The sequence below is a fragment of the Carassius carassius genome, chromosome 32, assembly GCF_963082965.1.
Source record: "Carassius carassius chromosome 32, fCarCar2.1, whole genome shotgun sequence".
Classification (NCBI taxonomy): Eukaryota; Metazoa; Chordata; class Actinopteri; order Cypriniformes; family Cyprinidae; genus Carassius; species Carassius carassius.
This window is the reverse complement of record NC_081786.1, coordinates 4466649-4487414: the sequence shown is the minus strand read 5'-3', so window position 1 is coordinate 4487414 and position 20766 is coordinate 4466649. Positions and strand designations below refer to the sequence as shown.

At 38.1% G+C, this 20766-nt stretch overlaps 1 protein-coding gene across 4 annotated transcripts in view; it reads right to left on the bottom strand.

The window, feature by feature from the left end:
• LOC132112450 (neuronal PAS domain-containing protein 3) overlaps positions 1–20766 on the bottom strand; it is a 312773-nt gene that overhangs the window by 6585 nt on the left and 285422 nt on the right. For all 4 annotated transcript variants that reach the window (XM_059519926.1, XM_059519927.1, XM_059519929.1 and 1 more), the window contains 4 exons: positions 11712–11830; positions 7220–7413; positions 5559–5665; positions 62–209 (listed from right to left, as the gene is read on the bottom strand). In XM_059519926.1, the coding sequence (XP_059375909.1) occupies positions 62–209; positions 5559–5665; positions 7220–7413; positions 11712–11830 (568 nt within the window). The remainder of the gene's footprint in view (positions 1–61; positions 210–5558; positions 5666–7219; positions 7414–11711; positions 11831–20766) is intronic.

Below are 20766 nucleotides of genomic sequence, written 5' to 3'. Positions count from 1 at the left end.
GAACAGAACAAATCAAAATCTAAAGATGTGGCATTTTCATCAAAGAAGACGACTCGTATACCTGAGTACATAGTTGACCCAGATTATGTTTTTCTCGTTGGCATTCTTGGCGTTGATTGCAATAGTGGCACTGGACTGGATCCAGATATAACCTCCATTTTTCTGAATCCAGCGGTAATACTTTGTCACACACTGACCTTTATTCATCACTATGGAAAAGAAAGAGGATAGTATACCAGAAAGGAATGAAGGTGGAAGAGAAAAAAAGAAGAGGAAAAAGGAGATATAGTGAACAATGTGATATATAAAAATTTTACATACAGTCAGGTTTAACTACAAAAACAGCAAATAATATTAATGATAATATTTTCCTTCCGTGTGACTAGGTAAAGCAAAAACCTATCCATTATTTAATTTGAAAGATATTATATTACCATCTTGAACACTATTAATCTTAAAGGCCCAGCAGAGGGCGCTGTGACTGTTTGCTAAAGGCTCTGTAATTGTGTCCTTGTCTAAGACTATTCATGTGAAGACATGATAATTTTGGGTAAATTAAGCACTAAATGGCGATCTCAAATAATATGAATTTGCATTAATCATTGTTCTGCAAAACAGAAACAGTCTGAATCCAAGCATGATAGTAAATTCAGATTCTGGGTTTAATTACAGCTACAAATAGCCCTTTCCATAAAAAGAGTCCATTGAGAAGGATGATTTATATAAGAATAAGTCTAGTAATTAAAATCATTACAGACTAATAGCATTGTTTAAGAAGCTGTCCCAAAGGCTCCAATAATTGACTTTAGTTCACCGACTGCTTTCTGTACCAATAAATGTAAAACTAAGCTCTAACTCCAGAAAATTGAGACAAAAAGCCAAGAGTTGTTTATCTGACTTTTTCACTGTGGCCAGTGGGCATACCCTTGACTCACCTTCACTCTCTTCAACAAAGTTTACATGCTGCCAAGAGTCTTTGGTTCAGTATAGATGGAATGTAAGAAAAGTGCTGGACAAAAACATATTTCACATCTGAAATGACAGAACTGAAGACAACAGAAGGAACTGCTAATGGAAACTAATCAATAAAAAAAACTTCATTAACTACGAAAGTTAACATCTTCTTTTGAAATGCTTTAAATTCTTATAGTGGCAGACAGATAAATAGATATCCTGCACCATTTTCCTTATACACAGCTAAGTTGCAAATACTTTGGTCATTCAAAATGTAGAGCTATTTGTTTTTTGCAAAAAAGTACATTAAATTGAAACCGAATCACAGTATTGTACAAAGTATATTAAATCTTGTCATACATACAGAGCAGTCTTCCCCTCCATCTGTGAACATGCGAGTCCGAACGGTCCCTTTAAACCCTCATTAGGGTTTACAAGTTCTAGGACATTTTTCTCTCTGCCTTTCAACCTGATGAGCTGATCTCATCTGCATTGCATCTGATGTGCTGGCCCCACGTCTGTACAGGTGAGGTTTATTTTTTAACCCCCTTTCAGTTACGATGCCATTAAATCAATCAGGGCCTGCTTGAGTTATTGATTTAGTGGTAATGAAGCCACCTCTTTCTCTCTCTCTCTCACTCTTTCTGTATCCTTCTTTTTATTTTCCGGTGCAGGAGTCGTTGGCTGCTTTCGGAGGCTTTAAAAGGAATACGGCCTCTTTAATCTGCCTGCCTTCTCCTGGAGCCTCGGGCAAGCCCGCAGGATGGTCTCTCCCTCTCTCTCCCTCTCTATTTCCGTTCTTTCTCATTCTATCTCTCTTGCTCACAGTCTCTGCGCCAGGGCCTCTGTCCTTCAGTTCTGTTAAATCACTTGGATCCCTTCCATAATAGCAGCTACCTTTCAGATACCCTTTACCCAGCGTGGCCTCACTTCCAGCAGGAGGGGTGGAGGGTGTCACTGTCATATAAAAGTAAGTAATTTACACCCGTGAAATTGCTTTATGGAAAAGTCCTTGCAGTCCACTGGGATATTATTGTAAAGACAAGCCTTTTATGAATGAGAGAGCAGACACACAGATCTGCGGCACCCGGGCAGGGTTTGGCCGGACAAGTGAATTGGAGGTTTTTAACTTGTATTCTTTGGATCTAATGGGGAAACTTCACCAGCGGAGGAAGTAAATGCCCTGGCTATTTAGAGAAGCGGTGAGAAGTGAAATTACACCTGCGATCATTGTTTTCAAAGCATCATCACAGTTTCAAGGCATTTTGAAAAAACTGCAAGTAGGGATGCAATCATTTGCTGGTGTTTTTATGTTGTAAAATCCAGATAAAACCAGTTTCTAGCTGGCCAATGCTGTCTGTTTATGGGCACGTGCTAATCCAAACTTCTTGAGATAGTTGTAAAACTAGTTAAAGCTGGTTGGCAAAACTGGTGCAACCTAAAAACGAAGTAAAATAACACGCAAATGTATCACTGCTGACATAAATGCAGCATATCCATGAGGACAGACTAACAGAAACATCTATTTTATATTTACTCTGAATCCATTATAGAAGAAATTTGAAGAAATATTGTCAATGGTACATGCAATGGGTGTTAGAGCAGGTGTATTTTTCCACAGCTGTGGAGTCTATCTTCAAGCACAATAAGGAGTGAAGGGAGTTTTTCATTAAAGTCAGTTTGAACTCCTCTTCAGAGACCGGCTCTTGTAGTCTGCCTTCAGGCACAGAGCTTCAGTCTCCTGGGGTTTCTCCACACTTCTGTGAGCCATCGTTTCCCACCTCTGTCTCTCTCTCTCACTCTCTTTCTCAGCTGGTAAAAGCACATACACACACACACACACACCCGCGGAGCATTTATGCGGTGAGTATTATGCGTAGTCGTGTAACACAGCGTCTTTTATTAATTTAAGCCGTGTTGGTCCTGTTCGGAAGCTGACACAGGTGAGGTCAGAGCTGTCACAATGCATTTCTGCCCATATAAAACACCTGCTTTCAAATTCTTCATGAGCACCAACGGTCGGCTTTCAAATTTTCCTTCGATAAACCAGAGCTTTTTGATTTTCACAGTTACAAAGCTCAAATTAAAGCATTACACAAATAGATGAGAATGACAGTTCATGTTTTAGTATGTCCAAAAAGAAGTTAAAGGAAGAGGCCACAAGAGACTGTACAGTATAGCGATTTTATTCTAACCAATGCCTTATTTTTTATTAAAAAAAGACAACAACAGCTATATGAATTAAATGAACATTATGATCAATAAACAATTGTTCTACCTATCAGCATTTTTCAACCATGCACTTTAAAGGCCACAAACTACCCATTTTATAAAGGACCATAAAGAACCCTTTAAACAACCCTAGGTCAAAGTGCTCAATTTAAACAGATCGGCTTTAAATGCTTTATCTGGCCCTTGAAAACTTGAGCAGTGGCCTATGAACTCTGCAGTATGCATCTGTAATATATCATACTTCACAACTCATAAATAATACTACATGCACTCAAGCCAAAGGAACATCTTCTCCAGGCACAAGTCACTGCATCTGCAGCAGAGAGATTTGACCAGACTGACATCATCCCTCTTATCCCAGGCTCTAACCAATCTGGTGGCCCTGTGTGATCTGATATCAGTGTCTGATGAGCAATCAGCGGGAGATCGGTGTGACTGCTCCTTAGTCACGCACGTCATGTTCATGCAGACACCTGAAGATCTGGCTTTGATAGAAGCCAAGACGACACTCGCGTCATTATAATGCATTTAGCACTGCTAGGATTTCTTAGTAACTAACTAAACGTATCAAGTAGTAGTGTGACAGAAGCAATAATTAGCAATAATTTAACATTTTCTTAAACTATGTTCTCATTTGAAGGAATTTACTGAATCAATTTAACCCATTTATAATTTTTGTTTTTGTTTTATTAGTTATAGGTGTACTATCTTGTGTGAATTGGTGAGATAATACAGTTTTTAATCATCCATGCACAAGATAAAATAGCTCTTATTGTGCAAAAATTATCAATAATCTCTAATGGTTATTTATTTGCATCGACATCGAGGGCAATTACATGTATAACAAAAAGACTAGACAAAACTATCAAAATATTGTTTTCCTAAAAAAAAAATAAAAATAAATAAATAAAAATAAATTGGCTGGTTATTCAGCATAATCAGTGTATGATTGTGCATGTACACTGCCTCATGAATAGCTTCATTGTCATTAGCTACTTTTTGTAAGTATCCCACATTTTAGTTTAACAGTTTTGAAAAAAGCATCGCTTAGCCTTTTTTTTAAAGTTTAAGTTCTTTGAATTATGATTAAAGCAACATTTTCAAACACTGTTTCAACCAGCTAACCACATTTTATCAGATCGAGCGTGAATGTGCAAAGTAAAATGCAGGAACAGAACCCCTATCAGCTCTCTACTGTAGCGACACAGCCAGCCATTTGCAGTGCGGCTAGATTTATGTTGATTGCCGCCATGCTAATGCATAATAGATGGTTAGAAAGCCAAGGGTAGCTGGGGATGTGCAGTCCTCTCTTTGTATCTCTCTCCCTCTCCTTTCACACCGTCTCTTTCTCTCTCTCTGCTATCAATGCAATCCAGGGCTTCGGTCCCCTCTCCTCTGCCTCCGCTGGGTTTCAAATCAAGGTCTAATGGACCCAATCTGGTGGCTTTTTAAGGCAAAGGGACAGTGCAATACAGTGGTAATTGCGCTCTAATTCAGTTGAACTCCCAATATCTAATCAGACAGCTCCAAATTCCCTCACCAGCCCCAAGGACACCCACCCTCCTCTGCAAACACCTAATAAAACGAGGGATTTATCCTCCTCCTCCTCCTCTTCCTGTGCCTCAACCCTCACTACTTAAATAATGGCAACCTGCCTGCAGTAGAGCAGCGCACACATTTACTGTGTGAAACGCTACGCTGCTCTCAATGACGTTTTAAATTTCTGCCATCGTGGTGGAGGGGAGCGGGAAAGGTGTGCTGCCAAAACACACTTAACAGATGATTTAGGATATTCAAAAAGCATGAACGTTCCCCCAGACGGTCAGCGGCCCTCCAGCCGAGCGCGATGAAAGCAGAGCGTGCAAAAGGTTGAGGAACCTTCAAAGGGCTCTGCAGAGACTGATCGGCCCAGATGAATACTACATGACAAAAATGCGCTCGAAATGTGGCACCTGTACATTGAGAGGAGCAACTTAACCTGAAAAGTGGAGTGAAATGTGTAAGACTGTCAAACGACCTGAGATTCTGTGCCTCCTGAGCGATACAAGGCTTGTTTGGAAGACACACGCTCGCCTAACCGTCTGGCAGAGGGAAGCGGTTCTTCATGGACAGTTATGAGAAGAAGCACTAGCATGGATAATCTTGCCTGTCACACTGCTGTCCCATTACGCTGAAGTGCTGCAGCGAACACATTACACCAGCTTTGGCACGTAACACAGTGTGCTCTCAGGATGTCATTGACCAATGATCAATGAGTCCCGCTAAAGCATGTAAGGACACTGAATCTTGCTCTTTAAGAACCATCCTCTAGTTTTTGGCACTGTTGGGTTGCTGCACAGATTGATTGGATGGATTTCGGAGCAGATACTCACGGTCTAAATGGCTTTGCCGAATGCCTTCCACGTCCTCTGCATGAATGAAGTGATAACATCTCTTTCCTACGATGTCGACAGGTGTCAGGTCCATGTAGTCGCTTATTCTAGAAGAGGATTATTTCAGCATAAAAATCAAAATTGACACCATTTCCCCCCTTCAAACTATTTTTAAACAATTTTTGCAGTTCAGTTCAGTGTTTCATCTGTTTTTTTGCATTGAAAATCGTATGGATAAAGGGTTGCAGTTGGCATTTCATGATGACTTTGATGTTATAATGTAATATCATTAGCAACAGCTGAGAAAATTACTTCAATTGTATTATTAAATTGCTGTTCTGATCTGTTCTGACACTAAAATAAATTGGTGTAGGATTTACTTTAAAAAATGTTCATTTAGAAATTGCTGGTAAATTTGACAAATAATTAAACAGAAACAGCAAGTAACACATTGAAGTTTGAAGTAGAAAAACCGAAATAGTAGTTCCTTGTAAAACATACTCCAATTATCTTTTTTTATTTTATTTACAAAATACGTATAAAATCAGTTTTGATATTGTAATGGTCATATCAATAAGGAAAACTGAGCAGCCCACCAAAAAGAAACCAATCAGATCTTACTGTGGGATATTAGCTCTTTCCAGTGAATGACATTAAAATAGGACAAAGACCTGATTGGTTTCTAGTCAACCTCACTGATAAGGAGATTCTGATTTCCCAGCCCTTCTGTAAGCTAAATATATATTGCACCAGATTTCGTTCATTAAAAAGGTTTCCATCTGTGATGGCAAGCTGTCAGCCTGTTTTCATTATAGACGTAATATTTTCTGACCTACTGTAGCTCTACCAACTGCTTGCTGAATCTAAAAGCAATTATCACAGAAGTATTGAAAATTTGATCAAAACAGGTGGTTAAAACCATATGAGATGCCTTTAAGTTGGGCAAATACTGTTAACGGTGCATTTCGAGACATTAGTCGACTCTAACCTCTCTACACGGATCAGAGAACATGGCCAGTATATATAAAAAAGGCCAAGCGATTTCTATCCCTCATATGTTAAGTGCAGGGGAGTGGTCAAAATTTTAGCAGACACTGGGATGACTTCAATCCCAGAGATATAAATAAAACCAATATGATATTTCCTTTCAAGCCAGGCCAAATAAAGATGTTCTCATTTTATGGGGCAGCAGTGGAACCACAGATGTTTTGTAAGTGCAAAAGAGGGTTTTTTCTTGGCCGGCTTTTCAAACGAGCGATGGATGTTGAAACAAGGTCATTCTGGGATTGCGTTTAAGCAGAACTCATCACTATCAGCTCCATAATGAACTGCACATGAACATTACTGTGTGGCTGATTGTCCTCTCTTGCAAAACATATTTTCACCCGCTGATCCTTCAGTTCTACAATAATGTCACATTTGAACTCTTAAGCAGCTGAAATTGAAATTCTTTTTCACCGTTTATCATTCTTTTGGGCAGATAAAACATCTCTTACATCAAACTGCTCACAACACTAGACTTTTATTAAATAGTGCATATAAGCTTTGCAAAATAAGATTGTGCAAATACAAGTGTGAAATTGTTGCCCTCTTAGAGATTAACATTAGGCATTAATCATTACCCATATTTATATAATAATATATAATATAAAGAGTGTTACCTGTTTTCACAGTAGACGATGTTGAGATCCATGTTGACCCGTGTAACAAACATCTGGCAGTCGATCCGAACCTCATTTATGGTTGGCGGAGGAAGTGCGTGTGCCACCACAACCATTCCCATGATTTGATTGGGTACTGAACGACTGTGTGTTAATGCCATTCTTATCCGCAGCCTGCCGGTAATGTGGATAACCTTGAAGAGGACACAAAACGGAAAATGGAAAACCGGTCAGATGCAATTGTCTTCTGAATTACATTCACATCCTTTAGTAAAGTATCCAACCATAGTATAAATATAACAGAAAATAAACCAGATGAAGTCATGTAAGATGACTACTGAGCTCTTTGATAATCCATTATGTACTTTGCATACTAGTGTACACTTGACCAAGATCCAAACCAGGATTCTCAGCTTCTTGTACCCATTATGTACATGCTCATGAAATATTAAAAACACAAAAAGCACCATTTCCAGCTGAAATAATCGAGAGATAACACAAGCAGAGGAACTAATTACTTTTTCACTGGCTTTAAAGTTTGTAATGCTTTAAAGTCTTTTGTAGCCCATTTTGCCCAGAGGATGCATTGACTAGATCGGCAACAATGTTCTTTTTTGGATTCATCCATTTTAATCACCCAGGGAAACCTGGAGGGGATTGTTTTTGTAGTGTTTTAAACTTCTGACACTATCCTTTCATTGGTTCACCTCAGAGATCGGCGAGATGCTATTAGCATCATTCATATAGACAGTCGCGGCCCCGAAGTCACCGAGTGCTCAGGCCGATGGAGCTCTTTGATGCTTTGTACGTTTCCGCTGAGGGACAAGCAAATCCAAACCCCAGGAACGATGGACTGCCACAGTCACTAAAAAAGAGTGACTCTCCTGGTGTAGAGTTGAGAGTTTGATTGAATTTTCACAGAATTCAAAAGCCATCTCAAATCAGTGGCCAATTAAAGGTGACTAGAAAGTTCAATGATGTCACATTCAGTCAGGAAATCAAATTTTTTAAGCAGAGTTTACTTTGGGCTTAAATTTTAACAATCAAAATGCTTGATATTTTCTTTCTCTAAGCTTACCTTGAATTAGTAGTTGAGTAGCTGATTTTTTTATTTAGATTTTAGGTTAAAATTGATATGAACATATAGGTTAAAGTGTCTATTTTAGATCACCATTTTTACTACTATTTGTGACCCTGGTCCATGAAACCAGTCTTGAGTCACTCAAGTATATTTGTAGCAATAGCCAACAATACATTGTATGGGTCAAAATGATAGATTTTTTCTTTTATTCCAAAAATCATTAAAATATTAAATCAAGATACTTTGTAAATTCCCAAACATATATATATCAAAACATATTTTTTGATTAGTAATATGCATTGTTAAGGACTTCATATGGACAACTTTAAAAATGATTTCTCAGTATTTCGATTTTTTTTGCAGCCTTAGATTCCAGATTTTCAAATAGGTGCCTTTTTGCCACATATTTTCCGATTCTAATAAACCATACATCAATGGACAGATTATTTATTCAGCTTTCAGATGAAGTATTAATCTTAATTTCACAGAATAGACCCTTATGACTGGTTTTGTGGACCAGGGTCACATTTTACTCCTAGCTGTTGCATAAGCTACTTAAATAATAAGTCTTTAATTTTTCAAAGCAAAACCATCTAATATAATCTCTCAATTAAAATCAAGCCATTAAAACACCTTTCTGAATAGGTATTCTTGGAGAAATGAGACTGAGAGGGGGCAAAATGTGTGTTTCTGGTCTTTGATCAGTGTGTTATCGCGACACGAGCGTGCATCTGACAGAAACACCGGCAGTCACAAACACACTTGATGCAGCTGTTGCCAAGCTTCAGTAAGACATCACACCATGCCGCGATCAGAAGGTGATGTCCAATTATGGCCAATATTAAACCCATACACGAATTCTCACAAACAGAGCGGCACACAAGAGAGTGGAAGCCCAAAACTCGCAAAACACACATCTCCTTCACAATACACATCCATCTCTACATACGTACAACACTGGGTCTTTCAATAAATAAACATTGAGCCACATTAAAAGAATACAAAATGGAAATGATTCCACTGAAGCCCAAAGCAAGGGGCATCAAAAAGTTAGTTGGAAAATACAACTTTTGAAGTAATTGCCACAAAGAGAAACTCGCCGGTGAATTGCTGCAGGAGTGCTCTTGGCAAGAACATCATAAGCTCTGGCAAAACATTAAATATGCTCAGGCTGCTAAATGCAAACTGACATGGCAAGGGTTCACCGTGGCCGCAGCGAGAGGCAGCCGCATAGCATATCTCAATTTAATACAAGCCAACATAACAAAGGGATCAATTTTTATAATTCATGGTTCAGCACACAATGTTCTCTCTCTCTCCACCCCCCTCCCATCACTGCGTCGGTGAATATAGAATAGGTATACATAAGAAATAAGATTCATCTGTTCCTAAGGATTCTCTGGAGTGCTTTTGAAATGCGATACGGCACAAGTAATGATAGAGAGCTTTTACATGAGTGCATTAACTGAGCTGGGGCAGAGACAGAAAAGAAAAGACTGGTTTAAGCTGAAGAAGAATTCACTTTGATTTGACCTCCAGAGTGAAGAGGAGATATAAACAGCCATGATGTGTGCCGCGCTTCGCTTCCCGCCGCCTCGCACCTATCACCTAATGCAGGCGCATCGTATGCAAAATTGATACTTTTGTATTATGTAACAACACAAATATTGAGTTAATTTGGAGTAAATGCAATAAGAAGTGTCCTTGTCTGGCCGGTAATGTATGCGAATGTGCATGCGTGAATATTTATGCTATGGGTTAGTGCGCTCCCCGACTTCACGCTTATTTGCATCAAATCTGTGTCCAGATGGATGCAGCAGGGGGTTTGGATCGTTCACTCAAAGACACATCCAAACAATCATCCACTTCTCTGTTTACAATTCCATAGATACTAAATGTACAGCATTCTGTGATCTGTCGTATCAGTGGTATTGTCTATGATTGCAAAAAGCGCATAGTACACAAATATAAATTGTGACAGAATACATTACTGTTCAAAGTTTGGGGTTTGTAATGTTTTTGGAATATCAAGTCACTAATGTTCACCAAAGCAGCATTTAATACAGTAAAATAATACGGTAAAAACAGTACTTTTGTGAAATGTTATTACCATTTAAAATAGCTATTTGTATATGTTTTAAATTTTAATTAATTCTTGTGATGCAAAGCTGTATCGTCAGCATCATTACTCCAGTCTTCAGTGTCACATGATCTCTCAGAAATCATTCTAATATGCTGATTTGTTGCTCAGGAATAATTTCTTATCATTATCAATGTTGAAAACAGTTCTGCTTCATGTTTTTGTGAAATCTGTGATGCATTATTTTCCAGGATTTTTTGATGACTACAAAAGAAAAGCATTTATTTGAAATAATAAAAATTATAAATGTTTTTATTTTAACTTTTGTTCAACTGAAAGGTATAGTTCACCCGAAAATGAAAATTCTGTCATTAATTACTCACCCTCATGTCTCTCCAAACCCATAAGATCTTTGTTTATCTTTGGAACACAAGTTAAGATATTTTTGATAGTATCTGAGAGCTCTCTGACCCTCCATAGAAAGCAAGGATACTATTATGATCAACGCACAGAAACGTAGCAAGGACATCGGTAAAATAGTCTGTGTGACATCAGGTGTTCAATCGTAATTTCAAAAAGCTAAGTATGAATACTTTTTGTGTGCAAAGAAAACAATAAGTAGACAGCACATGCACATGCATTATGTTGATTATGTTCTGGGGTACTCTCCAAAATGGCAGAAGATGGTAACTCTGGGATAAGAATTGTTGAATAAATTATGTTATTATTGTTTTCTTTGCACATAAGAAATAATTTTGTAGCTTCATAAAATTACAGTTGAACCTCTGATGTCACATGGACTATTTTACCGATGTCATTGCTACGTTTCTGTGCCTTGATCATGGTAATATCCTTGCTGTCTATGGGAGGGTCAGAGATTTTATCAAAAATATCTTAATTTGTAGTGCGAAGATAAATGAAGGTCTTACGGGGTTGGAACGACATGAGGCTTAGGAGTAATTAATGACGGAATTTTCATTTTTGGGTGAACTAACCCTTTAAAGTATTGTTGAAAATAAAATACAATTTCAGTGTACTTAAAATTAAAGTTTAAAAAATTTATCATTTACTAAAACTCACATAAACTTTTTAAAACAATGTGCATGATTAAAAAGAACTTGAAAAGTAGATTTTGCAATGGGACGAAGCAAGAAAATTCTTCTGTTAATCATTTAAGCGTGCACAGCTATTGCTCGATTCAGATTATTTTAAAACACCAAATATTGTCCAATTATTCGGTCTGGCTGGGACACATATATAATTCTGTCATTAACTATGATACAAGACTGAAGTGAGTTTTCATTTCTTTTAGAACATGCCAACAGTCTTACCTTGTATCCAGAGGACTTGATGTGGACGCCTCTCTTGGTGAGTGTGGATTTCATTCGGATGAAGAAGGAACGTTCTAGAGTGTTATCCGGTGACAGGAGACTAGGGCTGTTCGACTCCACTGCAGAAACAAGCAAACAAGCATCCCATTACAACAACTCACAGAGACAGCAAGATATCAGACTGCTTTAGTGAGTATGATGTGTAATATCTTCTCATTGAGTTTCTATCATCTCTTCGTAGACAGTTAATGAAACAGCACAACCTGATAAGGGGGAAGGCGCTAATCAAACTTTGACAATGTTTTAATTGTATTTACTAATAGCATGAAGCGGAGCCTCGGCAAACATGATAATTGCTTTAAACTCTACATTGCAAATGAATAAACCTCACCAGCATGGTGTTAGATGTATTTGTCTCCATAGGAAATGGGAAAATTAAGCAGAGCGTAATTTAACAAACTTGGTTTAGTAAAAACAATACTCACTTTTGCTTCAGAAAAAATTGTAATCTAATAACAATATATCATTTTCGATGACAGTGAACAAACTAATGTATTTTTATACTATAATACATCTCTTACCAGATGAGAATAAAATAAATAAATAAATAAAAGATTTCAAGCCTTGATCTTAACACAAGGACACCTGATGAACAAAGAAGCTTCTGCTAATTTGCTGTAACACGCTTGATTAGAGACAAATTAACTGCACATTTGAACTTGTCTTGACGCTCAACATGTTACAAACAGCCACCAGAGGAGGTTTAGTGCAAGAACAGGACAGTATGAGAGCCAAAACTGCTAACAAAACATTTGTCCATCTAAATGCTGATGTAGCATCTCTTTATTAGGGATCAAATTGTTGTTTGTGATGGAAATTATGCTATTATTAAAATCATAATTTGTGACATTTTTTACACAATAAATAATGACACTCATATATTTATTTGACTGCAATCAGAGTAGTTAATTTTACTAATACAATTACATTTTCAAAGTTTAAGACTGAAAGTCTGGGTCTTGGACATGAGTAAAATCTATATATAATACATTTAAAAAGTGATCAAAATAAAAAAGGCACAAAAAAAAAAAAATCTAGGAAAATTAAGTGACCATTATATAACAACAAGAAAAAAGTTAGATTCAAATCAACACCTGGGACATAAAAGTATAGAATAGACACCATCATAATTGTGGGTTTGGACTGCTGTATTTCCCTGTTTCTCTCTCTCTTGCCCTTTTTTTCTCCTCCCTCTTTCTTTCGTTCGGAGAACATGAATTAAATGTCATTTAAAATCTAACTAGTCCTTTATCACTCTGGGGAAAAGGCAGAGCCATGTTATATTTAGTCATTTCATTTCTTCTGATTAAATATGAATTACTATGAAATTTTTCTCATCATCTAACACACAGGAATATGCCAACAGTTTTTTAATACACTATATAAGCACAAACTTCAGCTCTAAGAGTTTAATTCGCCTCTCTAATCCAATCACATCAACCTTATTTCTCTTATCAGAGATTCTCATTTTGAATTAAATGAGCTCATTAGTTTTAATCAAAGGCAGAGAGATCAAAACTTGCACTTAAATGCTTTAGATCAGAGCTGTCATTCAAGCGTAGAGTTCTATTTGACTAAAACACAAGATCAGAGGCTGTTGCAACTCGCAGTTTTCATTAAGAATGAGACGGGGTTTAAGATACGCCGTCCTTTTTTGACATGTGCGGTGCTCGGAGGGAGAGAGGTCATTTAACACATGCCCTCCTTGCTTTGCTGTTAATGACAGGAAGATGAATTCTACAGTAAAACCTTTGCGCTCCTGCCTGAACAATACACTGAATTTCCCTCATGCTACTGAACAATAAAAAAGAATGGGAATCCTGCCTGATTTGCTTTTCCTGGAGATGAATAAACTAGTCGATAATAAGTCGATAACACAGTCAAACGTATATATGTTACTAGAGTAGTAGATTACAGCAGTATCCATATAAATTATACAACTCAACTCACATTCCCATGAATGAGATGACAGTTAAATATGTCACAAAACATATTACCATTAGAATCAATGAACCTCAACATTTCAAACTGATTTCTGTTTAAAAATAACCCAGTGAACATGCATTGCTTACATGTCTATGATTGAGCGGATCATTTGAAAAGCATTATGTTTTATGTTAAACAGCTGATCAACTTTATAAGGGAGAAACAATAGACAAATATCTACTCAATGTTGTTTTAATATTATTTTATATAAGAAAAAAAAGACAATGATCCTAAAATGTAAATCTGCCACATAAATGTACACAACAAATACAAATTTCAGTGTCTGATACATTGTCTTGCAGTGTAAAATGTTGCATTAAAAAGTCTGTGAATACAGCGTGTGCAAAGAAGATTTGTGTCAAAACCCCTGTTGTTCTGCACATATATGAGCTTCCAGCACTTCAATGTTTGCAGTCCAGCAGAAAGCCCAGCGGCGGGCAGATCTGCTAAATCATCAATATCAGCCAATCCATGAGATTAAGGGAATCTGCTGCGTGTCGAGAGAGTCTTATATGTTTGACTTAAACCAACATCTCCACAATGCACCTGTGTTCCAGCAGCAGCAGCACAACACTCCACATGCTTCAACTTTTGTTTTTGTGCTGTGTATATCAACTCAACTGAGACAATAACACAGAAAACCATTCAAATCTAGAAAATTCCTCAGACATCTTCCTCGTGGAAGGGAGTAGTTTTGTGGAGTTGAAAAATAAAACCATCTATGATGCTTTAAAATCGGCTCCTCATATAAAACTGACAATATCAGACATGACTTTTTAAAAGGAAAATATTATTTATGTGGGACGGAGGTGAATTTATGATCTGAAAGGCCTTGGGATTAATTTTCTTGATGAAACCTTTGAGAATGAATGTGTCTGGGAGTAAATGATGAGATTTTAAAAGTATTACACTCCTCGCCGAGAGTGTTGACCATCAATAACCAGCTGGCAGGTCTGGAGGTCCTCGTCCTCACGGTACACAGCCTACATGTACACTACACGCTCAGCGAATGACTTATAGGCTTGTAGGAAAGCTTGAGGACTCCGGCTAATATTCCTCAATTTACATTTATATAAATATTAGTACCAATCCAGGACGTCAGGTGTTTACTGTACAAATAAATCAGGATTAAGCATGCGGGCTGCTGGTCTCTCAGGCTTTACCACCATTTCAAGAATGTGAGGAACAGGGTCGTCCTGGTCCGAGTCTGACAGATGAAGGCTTTGCTCTGTATGGTAGTAATAATGTATAATTCAAACAGATTGCTCCATATTGAGATGTGGCTGGTGGTTTTTAATGTTTTTACATTTGGACATTGCTATTACGTCATACTTGTCAAAAATGAGGCGGATCTTTCTGCCTACGTCATGCATGACCTTTCTAAAATGCATATTTCACACTAGACATTATGCATCAAACTGAGCTGGACCAAGGCGGGCATTTGTGGTTAAAAATAATATAATTTTTCAATAGTTTTCTGAAATTGACTTATTGTGGTGGTAAAGAAGACCCTTATTTGTTGGCTGGGGTTGTGTGGATTACTTTGAAGCTGCTTAAATATGGACCATCATGGATTTTGGACGATTGAAAATGGCCTATGGTGAACACCATACACTTGGACTAGTTTTCCTCTGGTACCTTCATTTCTCTATGGCTGAAGAAAGAAAGATATATACATCTTGGACTGGGAGTCAGAAAAAGAAACAGGAAATTTCATTTTTGGCTGAACTATTCCAAGTCCTAATGATAATCTAACAGATGTTTAAGTGCAAAGTGATGCTTCAAATCGGTTGGTAAATAATTTCGAGTTTCTGTGATGCACTGCTTCGAGACAGCACTCACAATGCATTATACACAAGCCACTGTTACAGACACTTAAATCTGTGATCAATATTTAATCCTACAATAATGAAAGAGGATTCCCCGGCAAGAAGAGCTCGGACGCGGGTCTGAGATGTCACCACGCTGAACTGGGAAACAAATGACACTTACGCTAAAGTAAACGCATGCAATCTCTGCAGAAAACAATGAAATATGTTTGGGGAAAAACAGCCTGAAGAATCCAGACCAGATTGGATTTGAAATCCAATCTTGAGGAAAAATCATGCAAAAAATTAATAAATGAAGAACGAAAACAATTATATGCACACACACAAAAAAACACAACCACAAAACAGAGGCCATATGTGCTCTACAACAGGAAAAGGAAACGCATAAGGAAGCATACAGACGCAGAACTGCCCTCATGATAAATGGGGTGCAGTAAAACTTTACATTGTACTATTTGTCTTTTGAATAATCCATGCCAGAGATGGTCCCAGACTTCACTGAATAAGAGCTTGTTTCTTCTCTCTTTCGTCCGCAAATAAACTTCAAATACACTGTGAGTTCCTACAGTAAGTCAGGTGTGAAGGTTTGTCAGCACTCGCATTGCCTTGTCTGTTTTCTGATTGCTTTATGAGGAATCAAATGCATGTTGGGACACTACAGCTGTATATCGCCACTGCAGTTTCTCTTTAGAGGCAGATTAAAAACCAGAAGCTCCAGACGTGGATCACTGGATCATGAAAAGCACCTGTGACAACAATAAAAACAGCCTCTTCTCAAGCTGTGCTAAGCAGTTCTGTTTTTGATGTTTTACATGGCTCGATATGGATGGCTGCAGATTAAAACTAGATTTCTTAGTTGTGCTTGTTTGAAGGCTCAGGTGGTAAAAAGAGCTCATCCCCAAGTCTCTGTGATATTCTGCTCTCCAGATATGGCTCGGGTCTTTGAGTCTATGCAATTGTTTGTCAGTTTTATTGGATGAAAATTTCAAGTCCACTGCATAAACATTGCTGGACTAGTTATGTTAAATAACTGTAACATTTTCACATCACTATCCCTAAATATGGCTTTAGAAAGCACCACGAATAAACCTTTTTCATTTTAAGGGCCCTATCATACACCCGGCACAACGCAAGTGTTTTTGCTAGTTTCAGCCTCGATGCAGTTCTCATTTTCCCATCCTGCGCCACATTGTTTAAATAGCAAATGCATTTGTGCCCATTTGTACACCCATGGGTGTGCTGTCTTAAAATGAGGCGTGTTTAGGCACACTGTTGGCATGTTGCTATTTTGAGGAACTGGAAATGGCGCAATATATTTTTTTTGGTTATTTAAAGAGCCCGTTAGTAGAAAATGGGCATCTTGGTCGGGTCCACAACATGCGTTCACTTTGCTTATTACACACAAACATGCCAAATATTAAAAATGAAAGGATTACAGTGTAAAAGAGGAGACACATTCAGTCTGTGTGCTTTCAAATTCCACCGTTTAAATAGTGAATCCACCATGGCACGAGCACAACTCGCTCTTAAAGGGGATGGGAGATGAGACTCTGATTGGATTATTGCATTAATTTATTCATTACATTTATATAGCAGTTTTCTAGGTACTCAAAGCGCTTTACATAGACAGGGGGTATCTCCTCATCCACCACCAGTGTGCAGCATCCACCTGGATGATGCGACGGCAGCCATAGTGCGCCAGAACGCCCACCACACACCAGCTTACTGGTGGAGAGGAGACAGAGTGATGAAGCCAATCAGCGGATATGGGGATTGTTAGGAGGCCATGATGGTCAGAGGCCAATGGGCAAATTTAGCCAGGATGCCGAGGTCACACCTCTACTCTTTTCGAAAGACATCCTGGGATTTTTAATGACCACAGAGAGTCAGGACCTCGGTTTAACGTCTCATCCGAAGGACGGTGCTTGTTGACAGTATAGTGTCCCCATCACTACACTGGGGTGCTAGGACCCACACAGACCACAGGGTGAGCACCCCCTGCTGGCCTCACTAGCACCTCTTTCAGCAGCAACCTAGTTTTCTCAGGAGGTCTCCCATCCAGGTACTGACCAGGCTCAGCCCTGCTTAGCTTCAGTGGGAAACCGGTCTTGGGCTCCAGGGTGATATGGCTGCTGGTAGCATGTTATGCCCCAAAACACACCCATTACTCATTAAGAGAATAGGAATAACCCTTTTAGACCACACAACAGGAGCGCAGAACGTTTTTCCTGTATTTATACTAGCAAAAGTGGATTCGCAAAAGTTAATTGGAAACTGGATTATTGTTGTACTCTAAAACTAAAATGAAAATTATGACTAATTTAAAAACACGCTTTGAATTGACAAACAAAAAGATCTTGTCTATATTTAAACAATTAATATTCATAAATCCTCAATTCCTAAATGACAAACTAAAAATGAAACAAGATGAAAGAAATGTGCCTGGGAAATAACCTAGCATAAGCATTTTTAAACAAATAAGCAAAATTTAAATAAGCAAATTTTTTTTGCTTATTTTATGGGAAAAAATAAATAGAAAACACTGCATTACAATAACCTTGAAATAAAATTAATTCAAATTATATTAATGCATTTCAGTTATCCTCTATTTGATCTGAGCCCCTGAAAGAGAAAAGCAAGAAACAAGCTGTAGAGAGGTGAAGACCAGTGCGTCTGGACTCCTGGAAGACGAGAGGAAAGGTCATGGAGTGAAAGATCGTCTCAACAATGAACACGGGCCATTCCAGCGGGCACATATGGAAGGAGTTTGGGAGAAGATCGTTGAGGTCACAGGAACATCGCAAAAAAATGCATGGGGGAAATAACCAGAATACAAATGAATGGACTGGTCATGGAGCAACATCATCTAGTAAACTAACCAACAGATTGAGTAGATTTGGCAGAACTGCCATTAGAATGATACAAGGAGAAGTGGTCTGTTTAAACAGAAGGAAATGAAGCTCCTGCCAGATGTCCCGGAACTCATTAGCAGCTAAAGGTGCAGGTGTCAGTGGCCTATGGCTCTGTGAATCCCATCAGCCTGACCCCTGAGCTCTACACACTAAGAAGGCAAGTACACAGTCGTCAAGAGGGAGCAGACAGTCTGACAGCTACACGTCACCTGACCGACTCTCTCAGAGTTACACCCAATCAGATCAGGTGCTTTCGCTAAGATAGTCAAAGAGAAACTGATTGCAGGAAGTCTTGAAGTGTTAAAGAACAAACTAAAAATAAGCGGATTTTTACCTTTTCTGAAGAAAACTTACATCCACAGTTCCACGCTTTTGTTTGTGTTTGCTATGCAGTTACTATGGGGTTCTCAGTGCTTTTAGCATGTTGCTATAGTTTTAGCACATTGCTATGGTGTTCTGAGTGTTTAGTATGTTGCTATGGCGTTGCTATGATGTTCTGAGTGTTTTAGCACATTGCTATTGTGTTCTGATTCTTTTAGGCTGCGTCTGAAAGCCTAGGCAGCTGACTTGCTGCCTCACTGCCTTATGAGGCAATGATTTTGCAGGCAGCATTTTAGCATGAAGACACCTGAAGGCTTTTGAGGCAGCGTAACAGTTTAATGATGTACAACAGTTTTGATGATAACTAAAAAAATATAAAAATTTTATAATACTGATTTCTTACTAGAAATAAGATCAAAATTGCAAAACGTTAGTAAGAAACATACATTTACAAACAAACTGACAACCAAACACAACTTTCAGACACCATCTTTATTTTTTTTTTATCTCAACCATCATGGAATGGAACGCACAGGATTGTAGGATAGGTAGCATTTAAGAGCTTTCGGACGCAGCCTTTTAGTTTGTTGTCATGGCGTTGCTATGGTGTTCTGAGTGTTTGTGGAACATTTCTTTTGTGTTCTGAGAGTTTTAGTATGTTGCTATGGTGTTCTGAGTGTTTTAGTATGCTGTTATGGTGTTGCTATGGTGTTCTGAGTGTTTTAGTATGTTGTTATGGTGTTGCTATGGTGTTCTGAGAGTTTCAGTATGTTAGTATGGTGTTGCAATGGTGTTCTGAGTGTTTGTGGAACATTTCTATGGTGTTCTGAGAGTTTTAGTATGTTGCTATGGTGTTCCTATGGTGTTCTGTGTGTTTTAGTATTTTGTTATGGTGTTGCTATGGTGTTCTGCGTGTTATGGTGTTGCTATGGTGTTCTGAGTGTTTTTAATATGTTGTTATGGTGTTGCTTTGGTGTTCAGAGTGTTCATGAATCATGGCACATTGCTATGGTGTTCTGAGTGTTTGTGGAACATTTCTATGGTGTTCTGAGTGTTTTAGTATGTTGTTATTGTGTTAATATGGTGTTCTGAGTGTTTTAGTATGTTGTTATGGTGTTACTATGGTGTTCTGAGTGTTTTAGTATGTTGTTATGGTGTTACTATGGTGTTCTGAGTGTTTTAGTATGTTGTTATGGTGTTGCTATGGTGTTACGAGTGTTTCAGTATGTTGTTATGGTGTTGCTATGGTGTTCTGAGTGTTTTAGTATGTTGTTAATATGGTGTTCTGAGTGTTTTAGTATGTTGTTATGGTGTTGCTATGGTGTTCTGAGTGTTTGTAAATGTTTTAGTATGTTGTTATGGTGTTGCTATGGTGTTCTGAGTGTTTGTAAATGTTTTAGTATGTTTTTATGGTGTTCTGAGTGTTTCAGTATGTTGTTATGGTGTTGCTGTGGTGTTCTGAGTGTTTTAGTATGTTGTTATGGTGTTACTATGGTGTTCTGAGTGTTTTAGTATGTTGTTATTGTGTTGCTATGGTGTTCTGAGTGTTTTAGTATGTTGTTATGGTGTTCTGAGTGTTTCAGTATGTTGTTATGGTGTTGCTGTGGTGTTCTGAGTGTTTTAGTATGTTGTTATGGTGTTCTGAGTGTTTCAGTATGTTGTTATGGTGTTGCTGTGGTGTTCTGAGTGTTTTAGTATGTTGTTATTGTGTTGCTGTGGTGTTCTGAGTGTTTCAGTATGTTGTTATTGTGTTGCTGTGGTGTTCTGAGTGTTTCAGTATGTTGTTATGGTGTTGTTATGGTGTTCTGAGTGTTTCAGTATGTTGTTATTGTGTTGCTGTGGTGTTCTGAGTGTTTTAGTATGTTGATATGGTGTTCTGAGTGTTTCAGTATGTTGTTATGGTGTTGCTGTGGTGTTCTGAGTGTTTTAGTATGTTGTTATGGTGTT